Here is a 21,530-nt window from a genome sequence, read left to right on the forward strand (position 1 = left end):
TTTTAATACAAAGTTGACATTCAAAATGTCTTTGTTATGACAACTTGACATTAACCAAGAAATCATTACTGTTTAAACTTTACCTTTAATAACATAGTTACCTACTTTTTAAAGTGCAATCAGTAATACTTTTAGAACAAATTTATATCAGTAATGACTTCTTATTTAATGTCAAGTTGTCATAACAAAGACATTATGAATAATATCAACATTGTATTAAAAGTGTCATAATTTACCGAATGACGCTTTATGACAACAGTCAAATATTCATGAAGGCTTATTCATGTTCATGGCAGGTGTTATGTCATGTTTGTGACGGTGTCATGTCAGTCTTATTCACCCCCCTTCATATAAAGTGTTACCAAAATCAAATTCAGTATGAACAGTATGTGCTGCAGCTCTTTGTTCTACAATATTTTGTGGAAATTCATAAATAATCTATGTAAGATTTCCATCTATTTTATAAACAGACTAAACAAAGATGATTGTTTCTGTGAAATCATAAGTTGTAATTTAAATTTTTTTTTTTAATTGAAACCAGTTTACATCAATACCCTCAAATTTGTCTTTGTCGTCGTTGAGACGGCTAAACATGATTTACTGACTGTACAAGAAAAGTGTGTCAGATTTTCTGTTACTTTGCTAAATTAATTCAGATTTTACTTGGTAGAGCGTAACTGCTTTTCATCATTTAGTAAACATGATTGGGCAAAGATACATGTGAGGTTCCTCAAGGCTCCATCCCGGTGCCACTTTTATTCAAAATATTTTTTTTTTCATTAATGCAACTTCACTGGTTCAAAACCTTTTTTTTGTAAAATGTGAGAAAAGTCATTCACTTTCCCCGGTAGTCGGACAGCTCAATTATTGGACTTTGTGTGATGTCATCGACCCAAATACTAAAAAAAATTAATTAATAGAAAACATACCTTATGAAATCCTTCAGCGGAAATCTACACTTTATCCATCAGCTATACTTTTACTGTCTGTGTACAATTTGTTAATAGGAGAAATAAGATTTAATGAAGAAAAGACAGTAGTGACTTATTTTCCAGTAAGTTATGTTGTTTCCACAGGTGTCTAAAATTATATGAAAAAGGAAATTATGTCTCATTCCAAAATGTTGTTGCCAAAGTTCTGAGCGGCATTAGGAAATTGAACATCCCACAGCAGTCTTTACATTGTGGCACTTTCTCTCTTTCTCAGAAAGAGAGATTTTGAAAATCGTCTAATATCACTAAATTAACCAAATTTATTTCAGTTGCTTGCTAGCTAAAAGCCACCTGGACGTCTCTGGTCAGCAGGGACCTCTTTCCATGGATTCCCAGAACCAGAACTAACAAGTAGGAGGCAGCATTTAGTTTCTGAGCTCCTCAGCTGTGTTGGCTCCTTTAAATCAGGACTGGAAACACAGTTGACATCAACTTTTCAGCAAAGGCAAACACTAATTTATTTATTTTTTTATCAGTCTCTACTCTCTACTCATTTGCTTTTATTTGCATTTTACAGCTTCTTTTTATGCAAAACCCAAACTATGATACACTTATTCTTAAGCACGCACTGGCTTTTGAATGTACTTTTCATACAAAGCACTTCAAAGTGTCTTCGTGTAGGACTTGGGATAACATTCCCATCTGCGGGTTTGACACAAACTGCAAAACTATGACTGTAAGAGCGTCTTCCCTAGAACAAAAGCACTCTTGATCTAGGTCAGGCTCATCATCTGTAGTCTATCTTTAAACATACTTTCACGGCCGAGCAGCGCTCACTTCCTGAACCGCTTTATCTTCCTATTCCTGACCGTCACTCTCGAGACTTTTGCGCTTTGATACTTAAATTTGCTCCCCTAAGACCTGAGTCATGGCGTCCATATTCGCATAAAAAGTGTCGTGATCGGGAGGGATAAATAGAAATTGAGCGGGTAACTAAATATTCAAAAACACTACGTAATCCCAGAGTACATTGCTGCTGCGCCTTGCATTACCTAATCCCATAAACCCTCGCGAGGAGAGGCGGGGACAGGGCCGGTTGTCGGAGCAACACACATGTCATTAGACGATCCCCGCCCGCTCTCTCGTCTCCAGCCAATCACGGGGCGTAGAAATGACATCATTGTTATTTTCAGTGAAACTGCAGCTTAGAGGTGGATAAAGTTCGTTTCCACGTTGGAAGTGATTGAAAGTATTACCCGTTTTCGGAGTGTTATTTTTTTTTTTAGTTATTAGAACGGGAGGACAATCCAACACAGGAGGTTTGACGGGGGGTAGACGCACAGAAGCTCGGCGGCGGAAGAAACGTTTTTGTTTGTCGATGACCGCACGGTTCACAAAGGAAAACTTTTCTCGGGACGCAAAGTTGTCAAGTGAGTTGAACTCCCAACAATAGGCAGCATCTGCCTCGGGACAGTGGACAGATCGTCACAGAACATACCGTAAAAACAACAGAAATCGGACTCTTTGTTCAAACTCTACTATTTGGACGGGATTTTGAAGAAAAGTTTATGTCTAGAAAAATCCGTAAAATGGAAGCGACGTTCTACGACGAAGCTGTAAATGCCTCCAACTCCCAGCATGACGGGGCGGCTGTGTACGGGTTCAACCCCAAGACACTGAAACAAACCATGACCCTGAACCTGAACGACCCGAAAAACTTCAAGCCCCAGCTGGGGGCGAAGGCCCTGGACATTCTCACTTCGCCCGACGTCGGTTTACTGAAGCTGGCGTCGCCGGAGTTGGAGAGACTGATCATCCAGTCCTGCAGCGGGCTGACGACCCCCACCCCGACCCAGTTCATCTGCCCCAAGAACGTCAGCGACGAGCAGGAGGGCTTCGCCGAAGGGTTCGTGAGGGCCCTGGCTGAGCTCCACTACCAGCAGATCCCCGCCGCCCACCCTGACGCTCAGACAGGCGGGACCAGCGGGGTGGCACCCGGCGCGGCTCCGTGCGAAGGCGGCGGGATTCCCTACAGCTGCACGGTGCGCGCGGAGCCGCCCGAATACACCAACCTGGCCGGTTTTAGCCGAACCGTGGGCTCCGCGTCCGCACCTGTCGCGGAGAGGCACCCGCCTACAAGTTATCCGGGAGCCCCGCAGCCGCAGCACAACCACACGGACCACCAGCTGGCGGCAGCGGCGGCGCAACAGCACCCGCGGTTGCAGACGCTCAAGGAGGAGCCGCAAACGGTGCCCGAGATGTCCGGCGAGACGCCTCCGCTCTCCCCGATCGACATGGAGACCCAGGAGCGCATCAAGGCGGAGAGGAAGCGCATGAGGAACAGAGTGGCCGCGTCCAAGTGCCGGAAAAGGAAGTTGGAGAGGATCTCCCGACTGGAGGACAGGGTCAAGAACCTGAAAACTCAGAACACGGAGCTGGTTTCCTCCGCCAATGTCCTTCGAGACGAGCTGGCTCTGCTCAAGCAGAAGGTCATGGACCACGTCAACAGCGGCTGCCAGCTCATCCTGACGCAGCAGCTCCAAGCCTACTAGGCTGCGGAGACTGACGGAGCATACGAGGGACCAAATGCAACTTCAGATGGCTGCTTGAGACCTTCCATCAACCTTTTTCCCCACTCCCGACAGCACACGGACACGGAACTGTTTTGGCTTGGTCGGTGTAAAAGGAAGCCAACACCTGTTATGTTGCAGACGCACGCACACAGCTGAGTGAAACTTTTGCTCCTATAGACTGCCCACTTTTGAATTTCACTACATTTTTTTTTTTATTATTTCTACAAGAACTTGTAGGTCACGCGTGGAAAATATGCACCTCATAACAGGAACTGAGGTGGCGTGGGATACAGCTGCACACGGTGAAACACAATGACAGCTCGAGCTGAGCTCTGGAGCTCGCGCACCATTTAAAGAAAAGAAGGAAAAGAAAAAAAAACACTAACAGCTTTCACACCTTCCAGACTGTTTTTATTATCATTATCTTCTAGGTGTGTGTAGCTTACTGACAGCTGCCTTACTTTCAGAACACTCTTCTTCATACGACTTTTTAATACGTGTGTAACTTGTTAGCCCTAAAAAAAAAAATAACTCTTTGTAATATTTGTACGCTGCATTTTTGAGCACTTAAATGTAAATAAGGCTAAATGAATAAAAGAAAAGTTGAACACACATGCTAGCATTTTTGTCTAATTTATAAGGAGCGAGAAGCAAAGCGGCTTTTGTTATTCCAGACTCGGGAACAGACGGGACCTTGAGTCATTCTGTGGCGTGTGAGGCGCGAGCGCTCATTGGATAGCGCCCGGCTTCCGGATGTAAGCCGCAGGGAGCCCAAATATGGGAAGATGACTCGGAGTGCGCACCGGGAAGACTGCGCGTGGCTGAATCACTGGCCTCCCCCGCCCCTCTCCCCACTCTGCTGCTGGTGACTCCTACATGTAACCACTGAAGCAAATTCAGCTCTGTTTACACACTTAAGTGCGTAGTAAAAACGCAATGTATGATTTAGCTTAAACAAAATGACTTTTATTTATAACTACGTGAAATATATATATATAAAAAATAGCAAAAAAAAAAAAAAATGTATGAACACATATACAATGTAGAAACACTGAGGATCACCAACACTGCCACTAGAAACTAGTAAATATTATGAGACATTCTGGATATTATGTTTCAAGAGGAGTTCAATGCACACTGTAAACTTCAGCTGTTCTCCAGACCAGATTCCAGCATTTACTCTGAACATCGCAGATGTTGAAAATATTTAAGCATTTTCTGACATACAGCACTTTGCTGAAGTATTTTTTAAAACTAATTTAACAATTTTCACATCAACATTGCAACCTAAAATCTTATAGTACTTTGCTAGAAAGTTCTGTGATTTAATTCTAATTTGTCAATGGAAGACCTCTTATTTTCCGACTAAAAATCTGAAAAGTGTGGTGCATAGCTTTCTGCTGCAGCTAAGTCTACGGAGGTATAGTGGTGCCAACATGTTTCACCTGTTTAAGGTGAGATTAAATTATTTGTAAAGGTGGGGGGGAAAATATTTGCCACACTTCACAATTATGTGTAAACAATTTTTTTTAACTTAAATTAATAAAGTCAAACAGGGCGGAAAAAAATGGAACCTTATGCTATTTAGGAAGAAGTAACAAGCATAGTACACAACCAAAGCTGGAGGTACAGCTGACAAATTGAATCCTTTTTCAAGATTTTTTTTTGTATTTTTATCTAATTTCTGATAATTAACATCCCTTGCAGCTTCGTAAAGTTGATGGACATTGTTTGGACATCCAGGATGTAACACGTTATCCCTTAAAGCAGCAGGTTAGATTTGAATAAGTTCCCACATGAAATCCACGAAAAGCATATTATTATTTTTGGACTAATTGCTGGTGCAAATATCTTAGTACACTTGAAATAAGACGAAACTACAATATTTCCACTAGAAACTAGACCAAAAGCACTTGAACTAGACTCTTGTGTTTCATTTGCTCCTACAGTTTAAAACAGACTAAATTATAGCTATTATAACCAATTGATTCCTATTGTGCAGTAAACAAGTAATTAAAGTTGGACAGGTAAAGTTTTTACGTCATACAGATGACAACAGTGTTCCAGTTTCCTGGTTTTCCTCTTGCTCCATCTTCTGTGAGCCACAGGTATTATCCAAGTCTTTCACTTCCTGGAAAACACTTTTTTGTCCCCCCATGTGGCTCTTGTGGAGATGGGACTGATTTCCAGAGACGGGCTCAGTCCTACAGTCTGGTGAGAAGAAAGTCGGAGGGAGCCTCTCAGCAGACCAGCATGCCCTCCTTACCGGCCAGCCTCTGCCTGTGTATGCGGTCCTGCTCCAGTTCCTCGTGGCTGGGGTGCCAGAGCTGGACCAGGATGCGTTCCATGTTGAGGGCGTACATGGTGTGGGAGGGCATCACGCCGCGATGAACCTGCGCCACAAAGACGTTACGCGAAGCGTTAAAGCATCTGAAAGCGTGCTAAAACAGCCCTTTCCTCGTCACTCTAGGAAACTTTAGGTTTACTCTGTCAGTGTGAGAAGACGGAGCAGAGGGGATTGATGATGATAATCAGTTCAGAAAACTTCATAATGGCAGTGGTAGGGGTGTCAGGTCAGGTCACTATAGTCCAACTGTGTTTTGTGTTAAAATTATTAAAAGTGTACAGGAAATTAAAACTATGACTTGGTAATTATAAGTTATTGGAAGACATTTTTTTTAACTTCATGCAACTTCATCCCAATTAAGCAATTAGCTATTGTCTTAGTCAGTGGTCCCCAAACTATGGCCCGCGGGCCGGATTCGGCCCGACTCCACATTTTGTCCGGCCCCCTGAACAATACCAGAGAGCATTTAGATTTTTTTTCATATACCGTATTTTCCGGACTATAAGCCGCTACTTTTTTCCTAAGCTTTGAACCATGTGGCTTATATGAGGATTTTTCTTCAACCACCAGGGGGCTCTTTAGCAGAAAGTGAATCATTGGAAGTCAAAATTGGAAATAAAAGAAGAAAGCATCCATTAAAACGGAATTAGGTTTTAATAGGGAATTGAAATTTGAGAATGTTGTTGATCAGTTAAATAGCACTGAGAGGAAAAAGAAGATTTTTCATTTTTTTAAATAATACTGGGATCATTATGAGAATTTGAGGTATAGATATTAGGATACAGTAGATGGCAGTAGTGCAACAATAATGGATGCAAGCTGCCATTGAAATCTAAAGAAGAAGAAGAAGAAGAAAGCGCCCATTTTCATTTAGCACATGCTAGTAGCAACACGAAGGATCAGCACTTTTACTGTTACAGTTACGGTTCGAAAACTACCGTAATCAGTTCAGTTAAATCTAAACTTGGCAACTTTTTCCTTTTCAACCATAAGCTTTGACCTGTTATTACTCAAATTTTGGCTGTCTGCCCCCCTCTGCTGCTGCTGCATCGTTGTGGAAAACCTAGAGCGGCAGAGATATCTGTGGCTTATAACCCGGTGTGGCTTACAGTCCGTAAAATACGGTATTTATTTCATAAATAGTGTTATTTCCTGGATTTTTTCTGTGAAGAACCCAGAGAGGGTTATCTGATTGTGCTTTCTGGAAAACAAGAAATTTTTACATTTAGGTACTCCTGCAATCGTCACACTTTTTCTGTTACAAACTGACTCCGGCCCACCACCAGAGAAGGGAAAAGTTATGTGGCCCTCACAGGAAAAAGTTTGGGGACCCCTGCTCTTAGTCTTGAAAAAAGTTGTTTTAATGCTGAATACATTCAGAGTCGACCCAAATACTAAGCAAACTAAGCTGCTGCTTCGGGCCCCCTCTAGAGCCTAAATTATATTCTACTCAAGGCCCCATACTATCTTGAGCCAGCCCTGGTTATTTTTAAAAGATAGATAAAAGAAACACTTTCTGCTCATATATGCAGACGCATTTGTGTTGATCTTCGTACCTTCAGCGCTTCCAGGAGGTCAAACATGCTGATTGGAGGAAGCGGTGCAGGAAGCGTGTCAGAGGAGCAAGCGAGCAAGTGGACGGCTTTCTGCTCGGCGTCGTCGGGGGACACCTGAGGCGGTGGGCATGCAGCAAGAGACGCGCTTGGAGGAGGACTTAAAAAGAAAGAAAAAGAAAACACACAAAAATAACTAACAAAAGCAGTTGGTTCTGTATCATTAGGCAGTGGTGTCAAGAGCTGTCATGTTTTTTTTTACATATTTTTATCAATCAAATCAGAGCAGTTTTAATCTGTATTCTGCTAAATTACATCAACGTGGAAAAAGATTCAACATTACAACAGATAGAAATTTGCGTTTTTGGCTAAATCTGGTGCGTTTACAGAAATATCCATAAATATGCGTTGTCCCTAGCAACACACATCTGATCTTGATGTGGCCCAAAACCAAAGAAATGAGCATGACGCCCCTGAGTTAACTAGAAAACGTTGACGCTCTCTACCATTCGCTGATGCCGTGGTACGCAGACAGGCTGTTCTTCAGATAAGGCCGAGGCGTGACGTCGGTACCGAAGGCGTAGGGGAAGTGCCCGTCACGCAGCCGGTACGCCTTCCTCCGAGTGATCACGGCGGTCAGGACGTCTTTCAAGTGGTGCTGAAATGAGAGTTCGGCGTCAACGCACAAGCAGGAGAAAAACGGTTTCTGTTCGATGATTTACGCCAAGCATGTTGAAGAAACAGGATGCGACATTGGTCAAAGAAGTCCGATGTTTTGTGGTAAACGTATTTCTAAAGGTGCTAGTGGCGTGACATTTTCAGCAGGTGTTGGTAAATACCCAAGCAATCTGTACACAGAGAGAAACCGAATCGAATAAGTTCAGAATTGAAGTTATGTGTAACAGTGTGACATGACACTGAGGGGACAAAAGTTTTGAACACACGCTCAATGGGAGGAGGAAGAAGGATCGCAAAGAAAAGGCACCGGCTGAAATCTATCAGTGATTGGAAAGACATTCTGCTGCTGAAAATCTTTTAGTAATCAATTATTCTGATGATTAATCAATAAAGCTGATTAAAAATAATTGGCACATTTGGCAGATTTTTCATTTAATCACTTAAGATCATCTTATTCAACACTAAAAATACATAAAAACAACAATGCCTAATTCAATTCCTTTTTTTTAAGATTAGGAAAATATTTTATTGTCCAAAATTCATCAACGGCATTTGTGGCAAAGCATTCATCCACAACTGAAAAATCTTTCTAATGTTAACACGTGAGCTCGTTCTGCTCAACTTCGCATTACTTACGGAGCTAATCTGTCGATTGCTTTTTGGATTGATCGATTGATGCTTATATAACAAAAGAAGATTTTTACAGGTTTTGAACCAGGTGAAGATAAAACTGAGGAATTCTGGGTAGAACATATTTACAGACAGGGCTTTTTTCTTCATCTTAAATGCTAAATGTTGATATTTTTGGTACAGTTCTGGCTTAAATACTGCTGTGAATATGTTGTTCTTTTAGCAGATGACATTTTTCGAGTCTTAACACTGGTTGACGATTAATCGGTTACTAAATTAGTTGACAATTACCTGAATACTCTGTTATTTTACACTATTACACATTACTTTAATTTCTTTTTTTTGTTTTTATTTCTTTCTCCGTACAGACCGTCAACACTTGAGTGAAAATTTGACATCAAAACCACCTTCAGAAACACGACTACATCTAATATGACAATTTCTATCCGATGCTTATTTTCCCCGCCGTATGTGGAGAAAGTCGTTATCATACAATGTTTGTGAGCAGGCGTAAGGATGACGAAGGCCCACCTCCACAGCGCAGACCACGGTGCTGATGGCGTCTTCTGTGACGTTGTCCAGCCCCATCTCGAAGGCGGTGACCATCATGCGGGCCTCCAGCTGGCCCCGGGTCGGCAGGAGCAGCGTGTGGGCGCTCAGCCGCAGCTCCTCCTCCTCGCCGCCCGCCTCCCGCGGGCTGAATGGCTGCGCGCCGAACAGAGGGTTCTGTGGCTGGAAGCGGTGCTGCTGGGCACCCAACGCAACAAGACGGTGAGTCAACTACTAAAAGTGCAGTGAATCATACAACACCTGTCCCAGACATTAAAAACAACCGTTCATGATAAAAACAACTTTCTTATCTGAACTGTGACTTCCTCTGAAGTGAATTTGGCAAAAAAAAAAAAAAAAAGAAGAAGAAGAATAAGGATTTACGTCAAATTTCTGCCTGGAGGAACACTTCTTCTTTCCTTTTGACTTGTCAGACTTTGAGGCGCAGCTTTGCCACTGCATGGAACCGGGGCCCTCTAGAGGACAGAGAAGGAAAGACAAGAAGCATTAATAACTAATGGAGAGTCGGCAGGAGAGAGAATACGCTCTTAAAAAGGGTTATGACTCATGAACAAAGTAATGGAAAGAGTCTTGTAGTGGCGTCACACAAGTCATGACACACATCTGCAGTCTAAACTGAACTTGGATGTTAGTTTAATCTGCAACAAACTAAAAGTCCCGTACAAAAAAAAGCGTACTTGTCACATGCATACATTTTCACAAAATGTTAGAGATATTTGGTTTTCAGGTGATATCCATGGAAAACAGAAAAAGTTCACACGCCAGTGACATTGCAGAATACAAACAGAGATTTAAAGTAGACGCGTACACTTGTGTTTTTCCAAAGTCAAACAATATGTCAAGCAAACAAAGGTTGTGGGGGTATGCCACAACAAAAAATCTCAAAGTGTCTCCACGGCGTCCATACGTGTGCATTCAAAGGTTTAAGTTGAAGTAATCTGTAAACTTTATAGCACATTTTGGGTTAGTTCTGAAAATTTACTTGAAACCCGAAAATGTGAGCAGTGCTAAATCAACAGCAACTTCAGACGTAGAGACGAAATGCCTTTGAGTGCAGCAGCGGAATGAGAGGGGGTGTCCGGACGGCGACACAGGTTTGATGTATGGAGGGTATTTCCTAGTTTTCTCCCCGGACTAACCGAAACCGAGACAGATTATGAAACTTATTCTGGCGCCACACAGGTTTAAGGTTACGGATACAGGGATAAAGTGGGAATTTAGAAGACTAAACACAATCATAAATCTAAGCGGGAAACCATAATCCTCAGATCATTGGAGAGTTTGATTGTTTATAGAAACTGAAAATAACAAGACTGACGTTGGACGGGTGAAAAAGAAAGCAAGGCTACTCACTACCTTATAAAGGTGTTATTTCTAAAGCAAAACAACACCAGAGCAACATGAGAATTAAAGCACCAGCAGATTGAAGATCAACAACAGTTGACTTCATAAAACGTCTAAAAGCTTTGCTCTCTTTCTGGCCAGTGAGTTTTACAAATATCTGACTATGGGAAGACTGAAAAAAATTAAAAAAGCATAAATTGTGGTTATTTCTTATGCATACGAACATTTTCTTCCCAAACTAGCTTGTTGGACACATAAAAATAAAATTCAAATTGGAATCGATCAACTGATTTGAAGGACTTGGTCACTTTCTCAGTTATGCTGGTGCAACTTTGTTGAAAATACAAGCTGGAACAAGATGTGGCTACAACCTTTTGACTGATAACATTAATTCAGCTCAATTAAAAAATAAAAAAAAAATCCCTTTGAGATCAATAAAGTAAGTCTTGTTGGGACTCATTAAATTAAATTAATTCCTTCTGTGAGAAGCAGAAAGTATGGCCAAACAGATTTGTACAATTATTTTTGTTGATGCTATTAAAAAAAAAAAAAATAAAAAACATCCTTTGGAAATCATTTATCCAATTGACTTTCTGGTTAAACACACCCTGGATTTATTCCATGTTCTCTGCGTACACTGATGATAATAGCAAACTAAGCACTTGATCTTAAGTGATTATCCCAAATAAAGTTTTTTTTTTTTAAACCAGAAATAAATCAGTTGTTTCTCAATTTAAGCGCTTTGATTTATTTCTTTCGCTTTGTGTATATACCGCTAAGCTCAAAATTATTCACATGCCTCTCCCATAAAGAATTAGATGTAAAAATACTTTAATTCAACCAAGACGTTTGTTTCCGTTTCACACAGTGTCGAAAGTGAAGAGATTTTTTTTGTGTGCAAATGGCTGAACAGCAGCCGTATAAATATTAGATAACAGCCCAAATTTTTATAATTGTGTGTCCTGGTGAATTTCTCAATGTGTTAGGAGGTTTTCTGATGTTTCATGATAATTTCTAATCAGTATTATTACAACCCCTAATAATTTTCTGAACAATTCTGTCAGTTTTCTGATGGAAGCGACTGTCCAAATATTATGAAACCAGGAAATGTTTTGCATTTGACAGCATGATCCAAAATGCTTTCAATGCCTTTTATTCTGCGTTGAATAAAATAAGACAGTGACGAATCTTACAGTAATGAATATGATGATGATTAGCGCTATGAGAGCTTTGATTTCATTAACTGCAGTAAATCTTTTCAACTTTCTAAATGCCACAAAAGGTTTGACCCAAGTCATACAGCTTAAAAGACAATTATGCCTGTAAATCTTTGAAATGTTTTAAACAAAAACACTTTCTGGTGTTTAGGATATAGAGATAATTTGGGTAATAGTGACTGACCTAAAACAAGAGACTTTGGTCAGATTTAACTTCAGGCGGCAATGAGAGACAAAAAAATGTGTATTATGTGTCTTGTTATTCAGTTCATGTAAATATCTTGTTTCTACTGTAGGTATTGTTAAATAAAGTTATACGAGGTCACATTTTTACCTTATCTGCAATACCCATTAGTAAATAAATACTCATTTGTAGCGCGCAAGTCAAATTGTCCGACATGTTGGAGGGGGCAGGGGGAAATGCTCTAAAGTTTGAACGAACCCTGATGCCTAAAACTCACCTGGTGTAGAAACAATGATCTGACATCGTGTGAGAATGGCCAACAGGAAGTCGTTGTGAAAGTGGACTGGGACAGAAAACAGAACATCTTTGATAAGCCACATTGCTTTTCAGAAAACATTAGCAAAGAAAGCAGCAGCTTCTGCACACCAACCATTCTCCTGAGGCAACAGGCGACGTGCCTCGACGTCAAACTCTTCTTTGCTAATCTTCTGTTTGAACCACAGCTTTAGGTTAGCCCAATAACTGCAAGTACAAAACAAATTAGAAATGAGAGTACTTTAAATAGCTACAATTAAGGTTTTTTTTTTTACGTTAAACAAGTTAATGACACATTTTAACTAAAATAAAAGAGCAGACGTTTATCACTCGTAGCAATACTCGGACGTCACAAAAATCCTCAAAAAAGTCAAACGGATACTCAGTAAGGAATGAACCGCTAAAAACATTAGCTAGCTAATGCTATTAGCTAAGTGCTAGCCAGGTGCTGACATGCCGAGATGCCTCAAATTAACTATATGATTTTTCTGCGACATGGGAATGGGATGCAAAGCAAACCCCACACAGAGGAAACTCATTAGCAGCCTGTTCATCTTACTGCTTCACGTTATCGCCGATGGCATTCGTTAAATTCTTCTTCGCAATCTCCAGCTCGCTAGCGTGAGCCGCCATAGCGTCAGAAATACGTAATCACCAAGCGACGCCAAGGTTTTTACAAACTTTATTCAAAAATGAAAGTTATTTAACAAAAAAATGATCAAAATTTAAATCTTGAGCGTTTTTTTAGCCGATATATAATTACTAGCAACAACTGTTACTAAGGTGACAGTTGTGTTGCTGTTTTTTTAAGTTGTTTTCCGAACAAAAAGAAAGTAACTGGTGTTTACAGTTGAACCTTAAAAAGTATGAAGGATTACCGAATCATTACTTCTATCTTGTGGCAGAGTATGATACAATTCAATCCTCACCAAAATGTCCCATTGATGTTCAGACAAACGTATCCTTTCACCCCTTTTTAAATTTTGTCGGGATTCAATTTCAATGTTCAGTGTATTTTTGTTTTTGTTTTTTCTTTTCATAGACCAACATAAACTAGTTCATATTTATTTAAGTAAATAAATGAACTACTAAGCGGAATTTAATTTACTGCAACGAGTTGCCTTGAGAAATAGTTGAAATAAGAAACACAAGAACAGTTTGAAATTTATCAATAGGTTTGTGAAGCTTACAACACGTCCTTACAAATATGTTTCCAGAAAAGAAAAAGAAAATATATGGCCTGTCTTTAAATTTCTGGAGACATTTGAATTATCTGAAGATTTCTGTCCAACATGTAACATTGTAATTATCTTCTGTTTTCTGATCCCCAAAACATGAAACCAAACTTAGCTATATGCCACTCCACTGATTGATGACTATGGTAAGGATTTTTCAAATAACGTTATCCTTTTGATACGATTTAGGTTGCCTTTTAACTGAAATTTACATAAAATTATATAAGAATAAACTTTTTTTAAAAGTATATCCTTATATAAACAAATGTATTAATTCAAATATTGAAGATTTGCTGTGAATTTTCCGATGCTTTCCAATTTTATCGTAATTAATACTCTGTACGATGACCACATTTGCATTTGTAATACAACTTCTTAACCACCAGATGGCGGTATTTCCTTTCAGTTGGCACGGGTGTTTGGCAGTCATCCTTGCCCAAATGTGGGAATCTATCTACCTGTTGGGGTCTGTTTGTTCATCCAGTACAGGATGGATGGATGGATCCATCCATGGTGTCATCACAAAGAGTGTTGAGTCTAGGAGTGAAACACTCATTCTGGAAGGCTTTCCCAGGCTGAAAGAGATATAATGTCCTCAAAGAGAGTATTCCTACCTGTCCTGGGGTCTCCTCCAGTGTGTCAATGGTAGCCTGGTCAGATGTCTGAACCACCTCAACTGTGGCAGCTTTACTCTAAGTCCCAGATTGAGAGACAATGTGCAAGCCTGCTGGACTCCTCTGAGTTCTGGGAACAAGTTTGACTAGGAGTTCTTTTAAAGGATAACCTTTAAAAGCATCCCAGGGACTCTGTCGTTCTGCAGCGCCGCCAGAGTCAAGCTTTGTCGAAATGCAAAACACATATGTAGACAGGAGAACCATGCCTGGTTGATTGGTTGCCTACTACACACTGTTGTAAAATACCAAGGGGAATACATTCTAAAAGCGATAACAATGAAATGACTTCCAGATTTAGTCACAAAACTCTGATGTAAATTGCACTAGAAATAAAACTTGGACTCACAAATAAAAGCCTTAGTACACATTGGTGTGCTGGAGGCCTTTCTGCTCCCGAAAAGAGATAATTCCCGACTGTTCCCTGAACCACATTAACACTTAAACTGGCTTCTATGAATGCAAGGACATTCGATGCTTGACATTTCCAAATGTTTCACCTTCCACAATGTTTTTGCTGCTAACCTTAATCAAATAGGAAATATGCCTTTTCAGTTCCCTGAGGATATTTTTCTTTTCTGATTTCATAGCTTTCCTACTACATAAAATCCAAGCATCTGTCAGCAATTTTAATGGAATTAAAGTAGCTGTCTGCTGGAATATTTGAACAACGTCCCCCTTGCTAACCACTCCGCATTCCTGCCCCGTTCAATAGTCAGTCACATCTGCCGTTAATGTGGAATGCGGCAGTTAAAATATACTTCTTAAAGAAGAGATTAAATGCTATTTTTCTTTTAACGTCATCTATATTTGGAATCCCGTTGCTCCTCTGTACTGGATGTAAAGTATTTCTGCGGTTCCTTCTGTGGTCCTCCGCAGCCCCTCGGGTTCATACCCCTCTCAGGCAGCTTAGGCCTGGTTGGGAGGCCCATTTGTTTTTACTCTGTTTCAGCCATGGTACAAAAACAGTCAAGTAGTCATGGTGATGGCTTCTCTGGCTCTGCATCCGCAGGCGGTCATGAAGTCTCAAACAGAGCGCCGTGACTCACGCCATTCATCACAATAAGTGGGGATCATACACCCAGAACACATACAGTCTTACTGTGGGCTGCTTGTGGGTTTCTCACGTCAGTGGGCAAGTGCTGACTCCACAGTGTTTTGAGGTCGAAGTTCTTGACAGAGGAGATCCCTTTGATCGTGTGGAGGGTTTCAAGTTTGGAGTCTAGAATAAACAGCCATGCCGATCCAACCACATTAACAATGAGAACCATCTGACTTCTTGGGTCATTAGCGGATGTGTTTCCGCACAAAACGTCTGTTAATGAGCAAGCAAAGGAGCACGCTCACAGCAGGGCTCTAATTTGAGCCTCGGTGACTTAACTTATCCTGGCAAAATCCATAAAACCCTAAAAAAATTAAGAAAATATGAAAAAGTTGAACATGTAATTATGTTCACCCCCCTCAATAATCAGATATCCCTAAATAATACCTAGTGGAACCAAACACCTAGTTAGCGACAGACAGAGATTTGTTTTACATCTCTGACATTGTCTTAAACTGGTTCACTTCTTACCTATCAGATCTTTTTCTGTTCTTATGAATCATATTTAGTGCACCACTGTCTTGTGGGGTACCTCAAGGTTCAGTGTTGGGCCCTATCCTATTTTTATTGTATTCACATCCTTTGGAGTATAGCCTAAAACGCTATGCTGATGACATACAATTGTATTTATCTTTTCAACCATTCAGATGTCTGTCCAACATCACATCATGGCAAACAGTGCAGTTAAATGCAAACTGTCAAAGCAGAAACTATTTTTATTTCCCCTGATGAAAAAAAATAATTAAATCAGGAACTATCGCATCTCTAGCTCCTATTCTGAAACCTGGCCTCACAAATCTGGGTGTCATCATTGATAGTACCTTATTATTTGACAGTCACTGTAAAATGCTTGCTGGCAAAGAGGTTCCTAGTAACTCTTGAGGAGTTGCAGAGATCAACCACTTAGGTGGGAGAATCTGTCAACAGATGTGGACAGCGGTCGCGTTGAAAGCCACAGGATGCCACAAGCCACTCCATGGGGCACAGCAAAACCATGGACAAAACTCATCTGGACCAAAATGTAAACTTTTCTTCAGTAGAAATAAAGGAGACTGGTCAGGGTCGACAGGAAGAAGACTTTGAGACTGGGGGTGGAGGTCCACCGTCCAGGCACGGCTACATTAGGGTGGATCAAAGCATATTTGTTTGTTAGAATGGACCGATGATGCATCTGTGGTGAGACTTAAAAAGGTTCTTTCCATATGCTTTCCATCCAATCTAACCGAGCTTGAGCTTTTTCGGAAAGAACAATGGGCAAAAATGTCAAAGCTGGTAGAGAGTGACACATACCTCAAAAGACCTGTGGTTGCAGTTGCAGTGATAGCTGGTTCTGTGTTGTATTGGCTAGATCTGATTGTGTGATTTTTATTTATACGACGTGGTGAAAACCTTCCCATGGTGAACTACTTTGTGCAGGTCTATCAGGTAAAATCCCAATAAAAGACAATAAAGACTGTGAGGTAAAGTGACAAAAAAAAGGGTTGAAGGGTTATTCACAGATAAATAACTAGCACTCCAACACATTAAGTACTAGGAGTGAGAACTGAACCTCTCGGCTCTAAAGTGAGCCTTTTCCAGAACCCTCCACATAATTGTCCGTTTTTGTGCAGGTTTCTGGTAATGCCCTAACTCTAAGGGATGACCCACTCCCACAGATTTCTTTATTTTTTTTACCATTCCCATCAGGGTAGAAATTTTTAAAGAAAACAACTTCCACATCCTGTCTGTTGATTTTGTCGTTAGACTCTCCACTGCACTTCGGAGGGTTAATGAGTTGCTCTCACGGACATTTATTCGCTACAACAGCAGATCTTTTTCTGGCAGAGAACCGTCCCAACATCTTCCAAGCCCTGCGGTAAACTCTATAGACGGGAAGCTCTTCTCGGCGACAAGGAGGGCTTTCAGCTCAGAAACCTGCAGCGTTTCTCGGAGGACCACACCGCAGCGGCGGTCGGCCATCCTCCGTCTGTCGGCCAGCGATCGGAGGTGGTGAGTGTGGTCCTTTCAGGGGAGCCAAGGATGTCACCTTCACTGTTCCAGGGTCTGGGCTGCGCAGGGGGCTTGGTTTTCGCGGGCTACCGGTGCATTTACATGTCGTTTAAAATGCAAAGGCTCGGCCTGTGTGCTGGGCGAAGTTAGTGGAAAAATGGACCGACAGCTCCAGTAGTTATGGAGCAAGCCACACAGCGTCCCCATCGCTAACGGAGCACCAAAGTAGACCCATTCCTAATTACAAGGAGATATTTAAAGGTAGTGTATGTAACTTTTATATAATTTTTTTAAAAGGTTTTTTTCAAATTTGCTAAAACTATCGCTATGTTGTGACAGTGTAACATGAGCAGTGGTGGAGAAAGTACTCAAAAAATGTACTTAAGTAAAAGTACACATTAACATTTGTACTTAAGTAAAAAATAAAAAAGTACTGGCTTTTAAAAATACTTAAGTATTAAAAGTAAAAGTACTTGCTGAATGCATTACCTAATCCCTAATACAATATCATTAAGTGAACCGATCATATTTAATTTTAATACATTATAAATGTGCCATTTTAATGAACAATGCCACAGATAAAGCATGTTGTGTTTACTCTCTGTAAGATAGTTTTGACTTAGATATGTGATTCTATGCATCATAATTTCAGGGATGGGAACATCTTGTCTCCTGTCCTAACATAGCATGAACTTCACTTTTTTGCCACTAGTGGCTTTTATTTTTAAAGAAATCCATCAGAAAGGGGATGGAAAGAAGGTGGGTGGGAGAGGACATGCAACCGAGGAGCCACGTAGCAGAGTTGTAGTCAAGACCATCTACCCAAGACAAAGTCAAGACCAGCAACCCGCGCTATGCAACACAAAAAAATTAAGTTTTACCTATCAAAATTGCTTCTCAAATTTATCTGAAAGATCCACATTCCCATAAAACACCCAGATATTAAATACTTAGAGCTGAAGTAAATTTAATCAGTAAAGATCCGTCCAGAAGAATCGGATCGTTCCTGAATGTCATGTCAATGCAGACTTTGGTCACAGCGTTGTCCCATATGTGTGACACCTCAGTCAAAACCTCCATACAATAATTCAGCGCATGAGTGACAACTTTTTTTCATTGCAGATGCAACATGTGTCTCAGTACAGCTAGCTTTGCTAGCATCACGTCCACAGAGCTTACCTTTCTTTAAACTTTCCTTCGAAGTGACGCTAAAAGTTGGACGAAGTCCCCACCATCTGTGAAAGCGAAGCGTTGCTTATTTTACATGTCGCCATATCTATGATTTATGCAGCGCTATTATATTACTGACGATTAGACAGACATCTTCTCCCGCTCAGAGGAAACCACTGTGCATTTCTTGGAGCTCCGCGTGCGAGTAAAGGGGGAGGCGATGGGTGACAACAGACACGTAAGTCACGTTATTGCTCGGATTTTACGGCGCCACCTTAAGTTCCTGAACTTCACATTTTAACGGACAAAACGCGACAGTTTTGTAGAAATGTAGTGAAGTAGAAAGTACAGATACTTACTGTAAAATGTAGTGGAGTAAAAGTAGAAAGTACCCATTATTAAATCTACTTAAGTAAAGTACAGATACACGAAAAATGTACTTAAGTACACGAAAAATGTACTTAAGTACGAAAAATGTACTTAAGTAAATTTTTCGTGTACTTAAGTACTTAAGTAAATTTTTCGTGTACAAGTACTTCGTTACTTCCCACCACTGAACATGAGACAGATAATCTATGGAAGAAAATTGAGCTCCTCTGACTTCTCCACATGGTCCTGCAATCACCTACAAAAACACATAGTTCCATCATTAACAACCAATCAGAGCCAGGGGGAAGGGTCCTAGCACTGTCAATCACCCTCGTGTATGCTCACAACCTCCACCTTGCTCTCTGCTACGCTACAGCTAGTGCTGCTACTTAGCATGGCCACCGATGATGGTGGATAAATGCTTTTCCTGGAACAGTAAGTTGTTTCTCGGCCATTAGCAGTAGTGGCACTCGAAGAAGGTGGAGGAGCTCCGTCTTTTCACAGATTATCTGTGTCATATTATGCGACATGGTGACAGTTTTGTCAAAACTGCAGTACGTAACGTTTTGGAAAAAGTTACATACTGCAGCTTTAAAGATCAGGTTGTTTATGTCTGCATCTAGCAAGTCACATCTTCTTTTGCCTACAGATTATATAGAATGCTGGACAGCAGAAAATATTTTTTTGGAGTATGTTAACACTTTATGAAACTAGTTCATATACTTTCATCGCTATTATATCCAAATTATTCAAAAACCTGATATTTGCAGAGTTGAAACTTTAAGTTCACTCTGAGGAAATGGATGCTAACTCCTAGTGTTGATCTTGAAGTTATTCACAACCATGACTTCGTGTTTGTTGAAGCACTTCTGGCAGCAGTGACAGCCACTAGTCATACTGGGTGTAACCCTACAAGCTTGGCACACCCAGGGGATAGTGGATGGCCAGTGTCGGTAGACAGCCACTTGTTGGTCTTTATAAAAATGTTCATTTGGATTCAAGACCTCTGGCCTCTTTGCTGATTTTGTATTTTGGTCTGGCAGGCAGATTTAGGTCAAAAGCTTGTGGCTCTAAGCATCTACCGTTTCCAAACGACTGAGACCAAAAGGCTTCTGGGGACTGTCTCTGCTGCCAAAAGTGGGATACCATTTCTCAAATGTGTGGTTTTACAATCTAGTCTTGATGCACTGTAGACAATTCAATTGATTTTATTGCTTAGCTTCAACTCTGAAGTGTGCTGTTGGCCGTGAGACCCTATAGGACTCAGAATCCATTCCAAATCACGTTCAGTCGGCTGAATTCACCACAGGTAAGACTCCTATCAAACTGGAGGAACAGCTTAAGACATTCTTGGAGGAAAATTTGACCTCACTCTAATTCTTGGCCAGTATTGTTAGTAAGCACACATGGACTACATTAAGATACTGCTCTGTTGGCACCCTGCAGGATATTTGCTTGTGCTCACCTTTCCTCCTTTGGACAAATTATTTACGAGATACTACAAAGAGGAACACTGTTGGTGGAAAAGACTATCCACCAGTCTTCTGCTGTCCATTATTGTATTTTCTGAAGACTTCTTTGCTGCACCTTTTCCTTCTAAAGGTTCTTCCCCAAGAGTATTTGACTCACTTTGTGTGCAGATTGACTCATACCCACCTGGACCCAATTTTGATCCAGCTCTAGGGCTGAGAGGCAGCACAAACCTGTACCTCACTGTTCAGTAGGATATCATTCCAGCTGGATATTTCACCACTTTTCTCATTAAAAACATTTGGTTTCTGGGATGTATGTTTTTTGTTTTATTTAAATATAGTTTACAATTTTCAGTAGGGTTTAGGTCAGACCCAATCAAGTTAAATTAATGTTGACTTTTGAAGCAGGAGATTCTTTCCTTACTAACTCCCTTTTTGTCCATGGTAATGTAATATTGCTCTCACTGTGGAATGAGAGTAATTCTTCCAGTGGCTTCTAGTCTGTATTTGGATGGAAACTTGGTGCTGCTTGGGTTGTTCTTGAAAATCCTAACCTATTTCCTTGAGAGTGACATTTTGGGTTGGCTGGTTGAGACGTGGACTTAACTCCCAACTGGATGATATTGAGCACTTTTGGTGACCTTACATTCGGTTTCCTGAATGGCTTTCCCAAAGCTTGCAAACGTATAACAAAATGTATACACACATTTCAAATGAGATGTAGTATTACATCATTTTACAGTTATGTTCAATGAATTGTAGTCTACGTTCCAATGAGACTCACTTGTCAGATTAAAGATACTCTTTAAAAATAACCTTAAAGCTAAACATACTTTACTTTTTATAAACTGAACTTGTATTTTACTATTGTACTGTTTTGTTTGGAGATGAGGACTAAGAGTTGTTTATGCTTTTACATCCTACAGCAGCTCCTTGAAGTAGCCTTAGTCAACGCACCTGACTTGCTAAGAGAAGTAGCCGTGGCTAACCTAGCTTAGATACATGTCAGAACTAGATAGCCACAGCTAATGGCTACTTAGTAGCAAGTGGTAGCTGCGGCTACTTAGCTAATGGCTAAGTTGACAAAATGTGAAAAAGTTGGCTACTTAGCCATATCTGCTTAGCCATAGCTACTTAGCTATAGCTACTTAGCTAATGTATTGTAACTGCAAACCCCTT

The 21,530-nt window shown here is 40.7% G+C and overlaps 2 protein-coding genes across 3 annotated transcripts; one reads left to right on the top strand and one right to left on the bottom strand.

Annotated features, from left to right (window-relative positions):
• The first annotated feature begins 348 nt into the window (after positions 1–348).
• On the top strand, positions 349–4,117 carry LOC103478989 (transcription factor AP-1). The gene has a single exon (XM_008433172.2). It carries the CDS (start codon positions 2,501–2,503, stop codon positions 3,482–3,484), a length of 984 nt encoding a protein of 327 aa, XP_008431394.2. The 5' UTR covers positions 349–2,500; the 3' UTR covers positions 3,485–4,117.
• A 1,348-nt stretch (positions 4,118–5,465) lies between these two features.
• tada1 (transcriptional adaptor 1) lies at positions 5,466–13,011 on the bottom strand. 2 transcript variants are annotated; one of them, XM_017310216.1, is made up of 8 exons: positions 12,903–13,011; positions 12,459–12,550; positions 12,306–12,371; positions 9,647–9,738; positions 9,245–9,460; positions 7,912–8,063; positions 7,409–7,565; positions 5,466–5,898 (listed from the first exon to the last, which is right to left on the bottom strand). In XM_017310216.1, exons 1-8 carry the CDS (start codon positions 12,974–12,976, stop codon positions 5,746–5,748), a joined length of 1,002 nt encoding a protein of 333 aa, XP_017165705.1. In that variant the 5' UTR covers positions 12,977–13,011; the 3' UTR covers positions 5,466–5,745. The 2 variants fall into 2 exon arrangements, with proteins under 2 accessions (XP_017165705.1, XP_008431395.1); XM_008433173.2 differs by having other exon boundaries at positions 5,746–5,898; positions 9,245–9,457; positions 12,903–12,976.
• Positions 13,012–21,530: the final 8,519 nt, after the last annotated feature.

Source organism: Poecilia reticulata, linkage group LG17 (assembly GCF_000633615.1).
Source record: "Poecilia reticulata strain Guanapo linkage group LG17, Guppy_female_1.0+MT, whole genome shotgun sequence".
Taxonomy (NCBI): Eukaryota; Metazoa; Chordata; class Actinopteri; order Cyprinodontiformes; family Poeciliidae; genus Poecilia; species Poecilia reticulata.